Source organism: Nomascus leucogenys, chromosome 24, assembly GCF_006542625.1.
Source record: "Nomascus leucogenys isolate Asia chromosome 24, Asia_NLE_v1, whole genome shotgun sequence".
Lineage (NCBI taxonomy): Eukaryota > Metazoa > Chordata > Mammalia > Primates > Hylobatidae > Nomascus > Nomascus leucogenys.
In genome coordinates, this window is record NC_044404.1 from 27,224,084 (window position 1) to 27,238,287 (window position 14,204).

Below are 14,204 nucleotides of genomic sequence, written 5' to 3' on the forward strand. Positions count from 1 at the left end.
TTTTTTTCTTGAGACAGAGTTTCACTTTTGTTGTCCAGGCTGGAATGCAGTGATGTGCTCTCAGCTCAATGCAACCAATGCAACCTCTACCTCCCAGGTTCAAGTGATTCTCCTGCCTCAGCCTCCCAAGTAGCTGGGATTATGGGTGCACGCCACCACGCCCACCTAAATTTTTGTATTTTTTTTTTTTTTAGTATAGACGGGGTTTCACCATGTTGGCCAGGCTGGTCTCGAAATCCTGACCTTAGGTGATCCACCCACCTCGGCCTCCCAAAGTGCTAGGATTACAGGCGTGAGCCACCGCACGCTGAAAGAGTCCAACTTCTGATCCTGGCTTCCAGGGCTCCCCAGCCATCTCTCCAGACCTCTACATTCACAGTCATCTCTACCTGTGAAGCCCCATCTGTCCATGAAGGTCTAGCTCTACAGCCATCTCCACTGGGAATCCTTCCCTGATCCTTGTCAATGCTATGAATAGTGACAACTGCTACCATTTCCTGGGCATCTACTGTATTCCAGCGTCATACTGACGTCACCTCTGATCCTCACATGGACTTGCTATTAATCCTTATTATTGCGTTATGGGCCTGGTACAAAATGGGTGCTCAGTAAGAAAGAGTTAAATAAATAAGGAAAGAGAAACTGAGGCCCAGGGATGGGACATGACTTCTGTTCTCTTGGCCACTTATATGCTGAGAGCCACAGAGTTTTACCCAAGCCCCATGCCCCCACCAGGGAAAAGCACCATTAAGAAAGTGATTCTGGCTGGCTGCGGCGGCTCATGCCTGTAATCCCAGGACTTTGGGAGTCTGAGGCAGACAGATCACCTGAGGTCAGGGGTTCGAGACCAGCCTGGCTAACATGGTGAAACCCCGTCTCTACTAAAAATACAAAAATCAGCCGGGCTTGGTGGCATGCACCTGTAATCCCAGCTACTCAGGAGGCTGAGGCAAGAGAATCACTTGAAACCGGAAGGCAGAGGTTGCAATGAGCCGAGATCGCACCACTGCACTCCAGCCTGGGCGAAAGAGCAAAATCTCCGTCTCAAAAAAAAAGAAAGTGACTCCATCCTCAACCTTCAGTCCCGTGAGGCTTAGGAAACAGCTGCTAATGTAGGCCAATCGAGCAGGAAGCCCATGTAGGAAGGCCTGGAGGCCGGGAGGCCAGGGAGGACGCAGCAGCCAGGGTCCAGATGTGAAGGGTCAGGCCTGGGCTGGAGAGGGACCTCAGGCGATAAGGGAGGAGAGGAGGGCTCGTTCATTCACTCATTCAGCAAACCCTCCCTCAAGGCCTTCTCTGCACCTCCCCGGTGCTTGTGGAGAGGGCTGAGGTGCAAGAGGTGTCAGGGGAAGTGGAGGCTGTGTTTGCCTGATAGGATGTGTCTGCGAGAGGGATATCCTGAGACCGCAATTCCAGTTCTAGGAATCTGTCTTCCTCAGACTGTGCCACGAGTGTGCCAAGATCTGCAGACAAGCCCGTTTACCACGGTGCTGTTCGTAAGAATCAACGTGGAAATGACCCAACCAGCCATTGATGGGATTCACATGAATTAGGACCATTCAGACAACTCATAGGGCAAATCTGATCTAAAATGAGAGGGGCAAAAATGCAAAACAGTATGCACAGCATTATCCCACTTTGTATTGTTAAAATGCTAGAGGTGTGCATATATATATTTTGTAAATTCACAGAAAAAGGTCTGACATAGACCTTGTGAACTGTGGTTATTTCTGGAGAGTAGGACCGGGGGAGGAGTGGTTCTTTCTTTTTTTTTTTTTTTTTTTTGGAGACAGGGTCTCCACCTAGGCTAGAGTGTGGTGGAGTGTGGTGGTGCGATCATAGCTCACGGCAGCCCCAAGCTCCTGGGCTCGAGCAGTCCTCCCACCTCAGTCCCCCAGGTAGCTGGGACTCCAGGCAGAGCCACCACAATGGGCTAAATTTTTATTTTTATTTTATTTATTTATTTCCAGACAAAGTCTTGCTGTGTTGCCCAGGCTGGAGTGCAGTGACTCGGTCTCATCTCACTGCAACCTCCGCTTCCTGGATTCAAGTGATTCTCCTGCCTCAGTCACCCAAGTAGCTGGGATTACAGGTGCGTGCCACCACGCCCAGCTAATTTTTGTATTTTTAGTAGAGACGGGGTTTCACTATGTTGGTCTGGCTGGTCTCAAACTCCTGACCTTAAGTGATCCGCCCGCCTTGGCCTCCCAAAGTGCTGGGATTACAGGTGTGAGCCACTGCGCCTGGCCTAAATTTTTATTTTTTTGTAGAGATGGGTTCTCACTATATTGCCCAGGCTGGTCTCAAACTCCTGGCTTCAAACAATCATCCCGTCTCAGTCTCCCAAAGTGCTGGAATTACAGGTGTGAGCCACGGTACCTCCTGGCCAGTTTTTTATTTTTTAATATATACAGGGTCTCACTCTGTCACCCAGGCTGGAGTGCAGTGGCATGATCTTGGCTCACTGCAGCCTGGACCTCTCGGACTCAAGTGATCCTCCCACCTCAGCCTCCTGAGTACTTGGGACTACAGGCGTGCACCACCACATCCAGCTAATTTTTGTATTTTTAGTAGAGATGGGGTTTCACCATGCTGCCCAGGCTGACCAGGCTGACTCCAACTCCTGAGCTCAAGCAATCCTCCTGCCTTGGCCTCCCAAAGTGCTGGGATTACAAGCATGAGCCACCGCACCCAGCCCAGTTCTCACTCTTCTTATAAACTTCTGTATAGTCGTTTTTCAAATCCTCACAGGCATTTACTACTTTTGCAAGAAAAAGAAAGCATCCAATAAAGGAGGAGGGTGAAGAAGAAAACTCCTGCTGGGGGAGAAACAAGGGCAGGGTGACCCAGGCAGGAGGAGCTGCTCATGCAGAAGCCTAGAGAGGAGAGAAGGCAAGGCAGATGGGGTGTTATCATATCCCATACAGGGGAAGCAGCAGGGACTTTAGGGAGATGGGGGAGTGCACAAAGGGGAGGCTGATTTCCAGAGGCTTGGAGCTTTGGCAGAAGTGAGGGTGCAAGGGAGGGGTGAGGAGGTGGACTGTGGTTGGCAGGGGGAGGTGGAGGTTGCAGTGAGCCAAGATCTCACTACTCTACTCTAGCCTGGGCGACACAGTGAGACTGTCTCAAAAAAAAAAGAAAAGAAAAAATAAAATAAAATAATAAAAAGTTATAAAACGCGCAGCTACATGCCTGGCTCCTGGCAAGCGCCCATCCATGGGCGATGTTACCATCAGGGAAGACTTCGGTGCCTGGGGACAGAAGGCAGGGCTTCCCAGGAGAGCCTGAGAGAGGAAGGCCAGGAATGGCTGCGTGGAGTCCCTGGGGCCCTTTCCCCCTTGGCACGGGGGCAGAGACCTAACTTTTGGAGGCGAGAGAGCCTGGAGATGCCTCCGGAATGCTGTTCTGCTCACTCTGGAGTCAGAAAAGCCTGAATTCATTTTATTGTTTATTTTAATTTTACTTTTTTTTTTTTTAATCGATGGGGTCTCAACTATGTTGCCCAGGCTGGTCTCCTGGACTCAATCGATCCGCCCACCTCAGCCTCCCAAAGTGCTGGGATTTTAGGCATGAACTACGACGCTCAGCCCAGAGAAGCCTGAATTGAAACCCCAGCCCTGCCCTGTCCAGCTGTGTGACTTGAGCATGTGTACTTCCCTGAGCCTCCGTACCCTCATCTGTAAAGGGGCAGGGGGTGGGGGTTAAGCAGGTGTCAAAGATGAACTTTTTTTTTTTTTTTTTTTTTTGAGACAGAGTTTCACTGTTGTCGCCCAGGCTGGAGTGCAATGGCATGATCTTGGCTCACTGCAACCTCCACCTCCTGGGTTTAAGCGATTCTCCTGTCTCAGCTTCCCGAGTAGCTGGAATTACAGGTAAGCGCCACCACGCCCGGCTAATTTTGTATTTTTAGTAGAGATGGGGTTTTACCATGTTGGTCAGGCTGGTCTTGAACTCCTGACCTCAGGTGATTCACCCGCCTCAGCCTCCCAAAGTGCTGGGATTACAGGCCTGAGCCACTGCGCCTGGCCAGATGAAAATATTTTAAAAGGTAACAGCGACAGTCCTAGGTGGAATTCCCGTTAAGAAGAGGACAATGGCCGTACCCTAACCCCATCCAATCCACACACAGCGCAAGACACAGGACATGAAGCGCAGTGCAGAGTTCCTTTATTTGGGGGCAGTGCCAGGCCAGTTGGTGGGAAGAGGCAGGCACACAACCCAGTGTCAGGCTGAGGGGCCCAGCAGGAGCCATGGAGGAGACGAGGCGGTTGAGGGATGCTCTCAGCTGCAGGTTCCAGGCCCAGGACAGGAGGAGATGTCAGGCATCAGACACTGAGCCTGCCTGGTGCCCACAAGAGCCAAAAACTAGCAGCCAGAGTTTTTCCCACCCCTGCCCCCTGCTTACCCACAAGGGTACCCAGAAGCCAGCCTCTGCATCCTCCTTTCCCCTCAGGATGGAGTCCAGGCCCAAGGGGGTCAGATTCTGCAGAGGCCAAAGAGGACACTCAGGGAGGTGACCCTGCCTCAGCCAGCCAAGGACCCCCTGCCTCGAGAGGAGGCAGCAGAGGAAGAGCAAACACTTTAACACAGGCTTCGGTGACCCGCCCCACAGCACACACGGCACACAGAGGGCCTCAGGCACAGCTCCCCTTCTCAAAGCAAAACCCAGCGAGACACACGGCCCAGCTCCTGCCCACAGCCACAGAAATGCGGGCCACAGGCTTGCCTGGGCTGGCACCTACTGGTTCTCTTCCCTGCTGGCAGCATGAAGGGAAAGGACAAAGGAGGGCTCAGCTGGGCTCCTAGACTGGCCCAGGCTGAGTCCTGGTCCCAGCCAACACCTGACAAAGGAAATCCCCCAACTGGAGGAGACAAAGGGGGTGTGGCTCACATGGGACATGCTGTCACCGTCCTGAGGGCTTTGCCCACGGAGAAGACAGCACCCTGGGTACTGAAGGGGAACGGTGGGGCAGGAACCAGGAGGTGAGCTGGGACTCAGGTACTTGCTGCTGGCCAGGTACTCACAGCGTCTGGTAGGTGCTGTCCTTGGCCTTGAGGAAGCGCAGCACAAAGAAGGCCACCGCCTGTAGGCTCAACACCAGCACGACACCTCCGACAAAGCTGGCCCCGTCAAATCCAGGGCTGTGGGCCTCAGGGACTGGGGGGCTCCCTGGAGGGGTGAGGCAGGGCAGGGGTCATAACAGTCACTCTGAACCAGGACCCCAGTCCCACCCTCATAACCGGCACAAGTAACCTGGAGGCCCCGGTCCTCAATATGGGGTGCTTGAACCCTGGGCTCAGTTTAGTCCAGATCCCACAGGCAGTTGGGAAGCGCCCGGTGAGAGGAACAGTGGCAGGGGAGGGTGGGGTGCCGTCCAGCCCTGGCTGTGCTCCTGGCTTGCTCTGTGGCTTTTATGCCACCCACATTCTCTCTGGGCCTCGTGATCACGTGGTCCAATAGGTGTCTTGGACCAGTGACTGGGCTCCCACCCTCCCTGGGCCTCACTAGCCCAACAGGGTGAAGACAGAGCCAGAACTCAGACCCCTCCGCTCACAATTCCTTTCAGCCTCGGACCTCAGGGTTCAGAGCCAAGATGCAGATGATATAGTCCCTTTTCAGGACTCCTAAGCCCTAAGACCTCAGTGTCACCCAATGTCAGAGCCCTCAGAGAGGGAAGGAGCAGGGGGAGAAGTGGAGGCCCCAACTGTCACCCTGCTAAGTGGGTAAGCGAGGACTGGACAGTGTGTGTTGGGGGGAACATGGCTGAGGGACAGGCTAGGCCAAAGTCACCTCACAGGACACAGCCAGACTCACACAGGGTCCCCTGACCATTTCCTCTGCCCCTTAGAAGGTAGGGCCTTAGGGCCATGGTTGCCAGGCTATGCCTGGGTGGCTCCCAGCTGTGCCATGGTACCTGTCCACTCCCAGCAGGGATTCGATTTCAGGCCCTGGGCTGGGTGCCCAGAACAGGGCAGGGCTGGTGGATGGAAAATCATTCTGGGACAGTGGAAAGGGGCCCAGCCTGAACTGGGTCCACCTCCCAGAAGGTGTAAGGGGTGGAAGGAGTCTGACAATACGAAGGGCAAACAACGGTCCCAGCTCCCGCTCAGGGAGCCCCAGAGAAGGAAGCTGGGGGATAAGGAGCAGAAGAGGGGAGAAATGAGCCACACGAGGCTGATCTGGGGCTCCAGCTGAGGGCTGAGCCATCAATAATTCAGCTTCTGAGATCGGTTTCTGGCTTTAATTAACCAAGGGCCTCTTCAGCCATCCCTGCCAAGTCTGGTGACCTCCAGCCCCTGAGAGGGAGTGGGAAGCAAAGGGTGGCATTCTCGCCTCTGCTCCACCAGGAACCCGCCTTGTGACCGTCTCTGGGCCTGGAGGGTATAGTAGGCAGGCACTGAGGATGCCTGCTGAGCAACTCCAGCCACACACCCTCACCTCCAAGGACAAGTCCCGAGGGGTGACCTTGAGTTCCCAGAACTAGCGATGGGGAGGAGGGATGGGAACTGTCATTTCTTGATTGCCTTCAGGGAGTCAGACACTGAAGTGGGCACTGTACAGCTTCTCATAAAACCTGCAGAGCACCTCTATGAGGAAGGCATCATCCAGCCCATTTCACAGATGCAGAGACAGGCTCCGAGGGAGAAGGCGCAGGGCCGAGGTCACAGAGCATGTCAGTGCCTGAGCCCAGAGCTGTCTTCCCCTGCACCTCTGCTCCTCCCACTGCCCTGTCCCCAGGGAGTACTCACCTGTTGTGACTGTCTTCGGTTCATAGGTGGGGTGGTGGTGAGCAGCTGAGGAGACAGGGGTTCCATAGCAAAGCAGCCTTCCCACCTCCTGACTCCCATCAAGACCCCAGCCCCCACTCACCGCTAAACTTCTGATTCAGATGCAGCCCTGTCCCTGCTCTAGACATCCAACATACTTGCAAGCCCCAGTCACACAGTTCCCTCCACCAGATGTGCTCTCTCTCCATCTCTACCTTCCAGGCTCATTACTGATGCCACTTCCTCCAGGAAGCACTCCCTCTCATTCCTTCTGAACTTCCAAAGTCCTTGCTATGCCTTAAACTAGAAGAAGAGCTAACGCGCCCATCCCCTCCACACACCTGTACTAATTTTCAGATGAGGAAACAGGCAGAGAGAGGAGGGGACTTCTCAGTGAGCTAAAGGCAGAACTGATACTGGGCCCAGGTATTGGTGAGCACAGTTCACCGCCTGAGAGAGGCTGTTTCCTCCTGGGGGGCAGGCTATGGCTGGGGAGACCCATCCAACTTGGCTTAGGCGCAAGAACCCCCTTACCTGGACATGCCTCTGAGAGGTTGTAGATGGAGCAACCTTCCTTGACCACCTCAGCTTGGGCCACACAGTGTCCTGGTGGGAGAAGGTGCAGGGAGGAGGTTTGGGGAGAGGGGCCAGGGCCTTGGGGTTCAGAGCTGGGGGCACTCAACCTGGGGAGGGCTCAGCTCCATACCTGGCTCCTCTGGCCGGCACTGCTCCCACAAGCAGCCGGAGAGATTGCGCGCTCTATCTCCCTCCACGCAGTGCTCACAGACCTCCAGCTGTTTGCAGGCCCCTTGGACCGCCGGCCAGATATTCAGGCGGATCAGGGCTCCCCGCCCAAAGCCTCGAGCTCCTTTACCTGGTAGTGCAGTGGAGTGGGAAGGGAGAACTCCTCGAAGCCAAGCTGTGGCACCTGCCCACCCTCCCACCCAGCATTCCGGTGGCCCTCGCCCCTCTGCACACATCTGGGCTCTCACAAACACTCACTCCTGGATCCCCAAGCCCCAGCGCACACCTGGAGCTTCCACAGCAGAGGTCTACACACACCTAGAGCCTCCCCACATTCACCCAGAGCCCCTCCCTTTGCATACACCTGGGGTTCCCAGATTCAGTTGGAGCCACCTCCCCCAGACCACCTGAAGCTCCCTAGGTCCCCACACCTGGGGCCTATATTTACACACAGGGCTCCACACAGAGCTGGAGCCCCCTCTCCCACCCCTGGAGGCCTGCACTCGGCCGGAAAGCCCCCTCCCCTCAAGCCCAGGCTGCTCCTGGGGAGACGGCTGGCTGAGGTGCAAGCTCCACCCGCCCCCGTCGGGCCCCTAGCCAGACCCTGCCGCGAGTTACCAGCCACAGCCAGCTGGGCACACAAGAGGAGGCAGCAACAGCCGCCACAGAGAGCAGTCCGCAAGGCGCGGGGTCCAGGCGCCTCCATGGGCTCGGGGGCGGGGACCAGGGGCAGTGGACTGCGGCCGGGCGCGTCCCTCCCAGACTGGGCTCTGCTGAGCGTGTGCGGAGCGAAACCTGGGCAACCGGGGCGTGGCCAGGTGGGGGCGTGGCCAGTGGGCGAGGCAGGGGCGGGGCTTCTCGGTCGGGGCGGAGCCAGGTGAAGGCGGGGCCAGTTAGGGGCGTGGCTAGTGTGTGCGGCCAGGTGAATTCGGGGGTCTGGGGCGGCGCTTGGACTAAAGCAGGTAGGGTCCAGGACTGGTGGCTGGCGTGGTTACTGTGTGCCTCCAAGGGCAGCTTCTTGAAAATTCTGGTAAGTACTGACTGCTTTGATCCCTGCTTCACAGGTGAGGAAACTGAGGCTCAGACAAGATGAGTGACTCGTTCGAGGTCACGAAGAGAGGCAGTGGCAAAAATCTGGATTCGAAACGAGGTCACTTCCCTGTCTTCAGGGCTCGGTGCAGGCCCCGCATTGTACACCCTCCACCCAGGCCCCGTGACCGCTGGGCCGGGCCCCAGCTGGCCCCTGCCCTCTGGCTGCCCAAGCTCAGCTTCGGTGCTCCCTCTCCATTCACTGCACCCCTCCACCCGCCTCCCTTCTGCCCCTCATCCGCTGTGTCTGCCTCCGGCCTACCACACCCTCTGGCCAGGTCAGGGGTGACGCCATTACTAGGCCAACTGGGCCTCTCCGCAGCCTTCCCCACGGCTTCCTGCCCTGGCACCAGTCTCTTTTGGTTCCTCCTCAGGCTCCTTAGGGGGCACTTCCTCTCCTTCCTCTTCCTCCTCCCCCCCTCCTTCCCCCATCTGCTTCTCCTAACCCTCTCTTATTCGATGGTGGCCCAGGTTAGTCCCAAGCCCTGTTCCACACTCTCCTGGGGTCATCCTGGACATTCCACTGCCATCAGTCCCCATTTAAAACCCAACAGCTGAGGCAGGAGGATCGCTTGAGCCCAGGGATTTGAGGCTGTAGTGAGCTGTGATCATGGCATTGCACTCCAGCCTGCGCAACAGAGTGAAACCCTGCCTTGAATGAATGAATGAATGAATGCCAACAGGTCACCTATCCCAATAAATATATACACCCACTATGCACCCATTAAAAAAATTTTTTTAAGCCCACAGATCTCTTAATCATCTTCAGGCCAGTTCTGACTTCACAACTGCCACACCTGTAACTGACAGTATATAGCTAGCAATTATTGACCCCTTACTAGCAGAATGTACATTTTGAGAGCTTTTACATGCAACTTCATCTAATGTCCACAGCTACCCTCTAGGCATGAGTTTTGTCATCTCCCATTTGCAGGCTGCTCAGGGGCACACGGTTTCAATGCAGCAGGCCAGGATGTAAAGCTAGGATTGAATGATGCTGGAGGCCATGCTCCCTCTGCTATGCCTCCCATGGGTCCACGGCACCTCTACCTGAGTGTCCCTGAGGCCCCCAAAACTGCCCAGTCTCTTTCCCCACTCAGGGGAAAAGAGACCCTTCGGGTTCTGGGGGAGGGAGGAGGGACAGCATTAGGAGATATACCTAATGTAAATGATGAGTTAATGGGTGCAGCACACCAACATGGCACATGTATACATATGTAACAAACCTGCACGTTGTGCACATGTACCCTAGAACTTAGAGAATAATAAAACAAAAAATATATATATATACAAAGAAAATGTGGCACATATACATCATGGAATACTATGCAGCCATAAAAAAGGATGAGTTCATGTCCTTTGCAGGGACACGGATGAAGCTGGAAACCATCATTCTCAGCAAACTATCGCAAGGACAGAAAACCAAACACTGCACGTTCTCACTCATAAGTGGGAATTGAGCAATGAGATCACTTGGACACAGGGCGGGGAACACCACACACCAGGGCCTGCTGGGGGGTGGGGGGCTGGGGGAGGGATAGCATTAGGAGAAATACCTAATGTAAATGATGAGTTGATGGGGGCAGCAAACCAACATGGCACATGTATACCTATGTATCAAACCTGCACGTTGTGTACATACACCCTAGAACTTAAAGTATAATAAAAAAATAAAATAATAAAACAAAATTAATAAAAAATAAAAGGTTCTGTCCGCTTGTATTTCCTCTGTACGTCTCACTGCATCTCAGCAGCTTCCAGGCCCCTCCTATGCTGGCCCTCACAAATCATATATTTGACCATATCTCTTCCAGTTAACAACTTTTATTTTTGAGACTGAGTCTCACTCTCCTGCCCAGGCTGCCCCCCCCCCCCCCCCGAGGCTGGCCAGTTTTTTTTTTTTTTTTTTTTTTTTTTTTTTTTTTTTTGCTGAGTGCAGTGGCGCGATCTCGGCTCATTGCAAGCTCCACCTCCTGGGTTCACACCATTCTCCTGCCTCAGCCTCCTGAGTAGCTGGGACTACAGGTGCCCGCCACCACGCCCGGCTAATTTTTTGTATTTTTAGTAGAGGCGGGGTTTCACCGTGTTAGCCAGGACGGTCTTGATCTCCTGACCTCGTGATCCGCCCGCCTCGGCCTCCCAAAGTGCTGGGATTACAGGCGTGAGCCACCATGCCCGGCCAATTTTCTGTATTTTTTAAGTAGAGACAGGGTTTCACCATGTTGGTCAGGCTGGTCTCGAACTTTTCTTTTTTGAGAAGGAGTTTCTCTCTTGTTGCCCAGGCTGAAATGCAATGGTGCAATCTCAGCTCACCGCAACCTCTGCCTCCCGTGTTGAAGCAATTCCCCTGCCTCAGCCTCCCAAGTAGCTGGGATTACAGGCATGTGCCACCATGCCCAGCCAATTTTGTATTTTCAGTAGAGACGGGGTTTCACCATGTTGGTCAGGCTGGTCTCGAACTCCTGACCTCAGGTGATCTGCCTGCCTCGGCCTCCCAAAGTGCTGGGATTACAGGTGTGAGCCACCATGCCCGGCCAGTTTCAAACTTTTGACCTCAAATGATTCACCCACCTTGACCTCCCAAAGTGCTGGGATTACAGGTGTGAGCCACCATGCCTGGCCCCACGCAACAACTTTTCAGCAATGGCTTGACCTCCACAACCCTTTGATTTCTGGTTCTAGAAGTCGCTCTGTCCTGGCCTGGGCGCTTCCCATCACCTTCCTACCCTCTAAGAAGATAGAACAGTGCCTTCCCCCTATACCTCTCTTCCTTTATCCTAGCTGTTCTCTCTCCTAGAGGGTCCTCCTCAACCTTGGACTTCACTTGCCTGGCAAACTAATTCTTCAAGACACCACTACAAGACCATCTCCTGCAGGAAGCCTTCTGTGACTGTCACAGAATGAGGCTGAGCTGCTGCAGCACTTAGCTAGAAATCTAAGTCCATCTGCTTTTCCACTTCAGAGCCCTCCCCATCTCTTGCCTGAATGACTGCAGTGGGCTCCTGGTGGGGCTCCTGCTCCCCATTCCAGTCTGTTCTGCACTCAGCAGTCAGAGTGACCCTTTGATAACGTGTCAGTTCAGATCATAACACTTCCCTCCCACCAGTGGTGTCTGTCTCACTGATCTGGGATTACAGGCGCCCACTACCACACCCGGCTAATTTTTTGCATTTTTAATAGAGACGGGGTTTCATCATATTGACCAGGCTGGTCTTGAACTCCTGACCTCAGGTGATCCACCCGCCTTGGCCTCCCAAGTGCAGGAATTACAGGCGTGAGCCACTGTGCCCAGGCAGATGTTTATTAAGTAACCTTTCTGTACCATGTTGTGACCATCTGTGTACATGTTTGTCTGTCCCACTGGTCTGTAAGCCCCCAAGAGCTCCCTTCTGTCTCACACGATCTTGCCTCTGCCCACCTCGCCTCTCCTCCCTCTCCCCTTTGCTGATTTAGCTGCAGACACACTAGCCTCCTCTCTCTGGTCCTCACACCCATCAGTGCTTTCTCTTCTCGGGGATTTTACACTTGTCATATCCTCTCCTTAAGACTCCGGTTCTCTCTTCACGTGACTTGTTCCATGACCTCCCTCCCTAAAAGAGGCCACCTGGTGATTCTACATCCCAACAGCTGCTCTTTTCTTCAGAGAAGGTAGCTAATGTATAATTAATTACTCATTTGTTTCCTAGGCTGTAAGCTTCATGAAGGCAGGAACCATGTTGATCTTCCCTCCTCAGTGAACTCCTTGCACACAGTAAGGGCTGAATAGATGTTGGGGTTTTTGTTTGTTTGTTTGTTTGTTTGTTTGTTGAGACCGAGTTTCGCTCTTGCTGCCCAGACTGGAGTGCAGTGGTGATCTCGGCTCACTGCAACCTCCGCCTCCCAGATTCAAGCGATTCTCCTGCCTCAACTTCCCAAGTAGCTGGGATTACAGGTGTCTGCCACTATGCCCGGCTAATTTTTTGCATTTTTGGTAGAGACAGGGCTTCATCACATTGGCCAGGCTGGTCTCGAACGCCTGACCTCAGGTGATCCACCCACCTCGGCCTCCCAAAGTGCGGGAATTATGGGCGTGAGCCACCACCTGGCTGGGCAAGCCAGATGTTTATTAAGTAACCTTACTGTGCCATGTTGTGACCATCTGTGTACACGTTTGTCCCACTGGTCTGTGAGGCCCCCAAGAGCTCCCTACTTGAATCGATTTTAAGGATCTATTTGTAGATTGTCCATCTCTCCGGATTAAAACTGAAGCTTGGCCTGGCACAGTGGCTCATGCTTGTAATCCCAGCACTTTGGGAGGCCGAAGCAGGCGGATCACCTGAGGCCAGGGGTTCGAGACCAGCCTGGCCAACATGGTGAAACCCTGTCTTTACTAAAAAATACAAAAATTAGCCAGGCGTGGTGGCATGCACCTGTAGTCCCAGCTACTCGGGAGGCTGAGGCAGGAGAATTGCTTGAACCCGGGAGGCGGAGGTTGCAGTGAGCTGAGATCGCACCACTGCACTCTAGCCTGGGCAACAGAGCAAGACTACGTCTCAAAATAACTAACTAAATAAATTAATTAATAAAACTGAAGCTCATTGGAGATGGCAGGGATTTTTGTTCACTGCCGTATTCTCTGTGCCTGGGAAATAGTAGATGCTCAATAAATGTGTCTATTGACTGTTGAAAATGCAAGAATGTCGCCAGATCATCTTTCTGTCCCTAGCACCCACTGAACAAACCCTAAGCCCAGGGGAGCTGCCAGTAAATAATGGCTGAATGAATGGGTCTCTGCTAAGAATATGGGCACTGATGATGCCTAGACCCTTGGGTCTTAGACAAGGGACTCAGGTGTGGAGATTATCTATGACTGACACACACACACACACACACACACACACACACACACACACACGCGCACGAACACCCCCTCCCCGCCAATTCCTCCCTCCCCAAGGGATTTCTCCGATTGGTGAAGACAGAAGAGGCAAGGAAAAAAGTCTCACCTGGAAGTGAGTCCTCACAGCCATCTGGTGGCCACCTGGAGAACTGCAGATACTGTCAGCCCTAGTCAAACTTCAGCCTCAGCCCCTTCTGGGAAGAAGGTGACATCTAGGCCAGAATGGAAGGCACGCTGGACTTGGTGACAGATGGACCTGGCTTCAGATCCCAGCTCTGCCATTTACTATGTGATTTGGGGCAAGTCCGTTGGCTTTCCTGGTCTTCACCCAAGAAATGGGGACATGGTCCCTCACTTTTGCAGGTTGTCGTAAGCCTTGGGCTCTGGCTGGGCACCTGGTAGGTGGGAAGGGTTGGAGGAGGTGTCAAGGAGGTAGGGACAGAGGGCATGAGGAGAATAGGAGAGAAGGAACTATCTCTTCCTTTAGAGAGCAAGTATGCAGGGAATGGAGACCCGATTGCTATGAGCACTTTCGGTGCGTGAGGGAGAGCACATGAGGTCCACGTGAAAACCCATAGCCCCCCTTTAGTCTCTTGGCTCTCCTGGGTTTCTCGGGGTTAGAAATGTCACTGCATGCCGGGTGCGGTGGTTCACACCTGTAATCCCAGCACTTTGGGAGGCTGAGCAGGGTGGATCACCTGAGGTCAGGAGTTCAAGACCATCC

General features: G+C 53.8%; 1 protein-coding gene across 1 annotated transcript; it reads right to left on the reverse strand.

The window, feature by feature from the left end:
- Positions 1–4,145: 4,145 nt before the first annotated feature.
- On the reverse strand, positions 4,146–8,289 carry CD164L2 (CD164 molecule like 2). Its single transcript, XM_030805898.1, has 5 exons — positions 8,131–8,289; positions 7,475–7,642; positions 7,303–7,374; positions 6,751–6,795; positions 4,146–5,170 (listed from the first exon to the last, which is right to left on the reverse strand). Exons 1-5 carry the CDS (start codon positions 8,216–8,218, stop codon positions 5,022–5,024), a joined length of 522 nt encoding a protein of 173 aa, XP_030661758.1. The 5' UTR covers positions 8,219–8,289; the 3' UTR covers positions 4,146–5,021.
- Between the last annotated feature and the right edge of the window lie 5,915 nt (positions 8,290–14,204).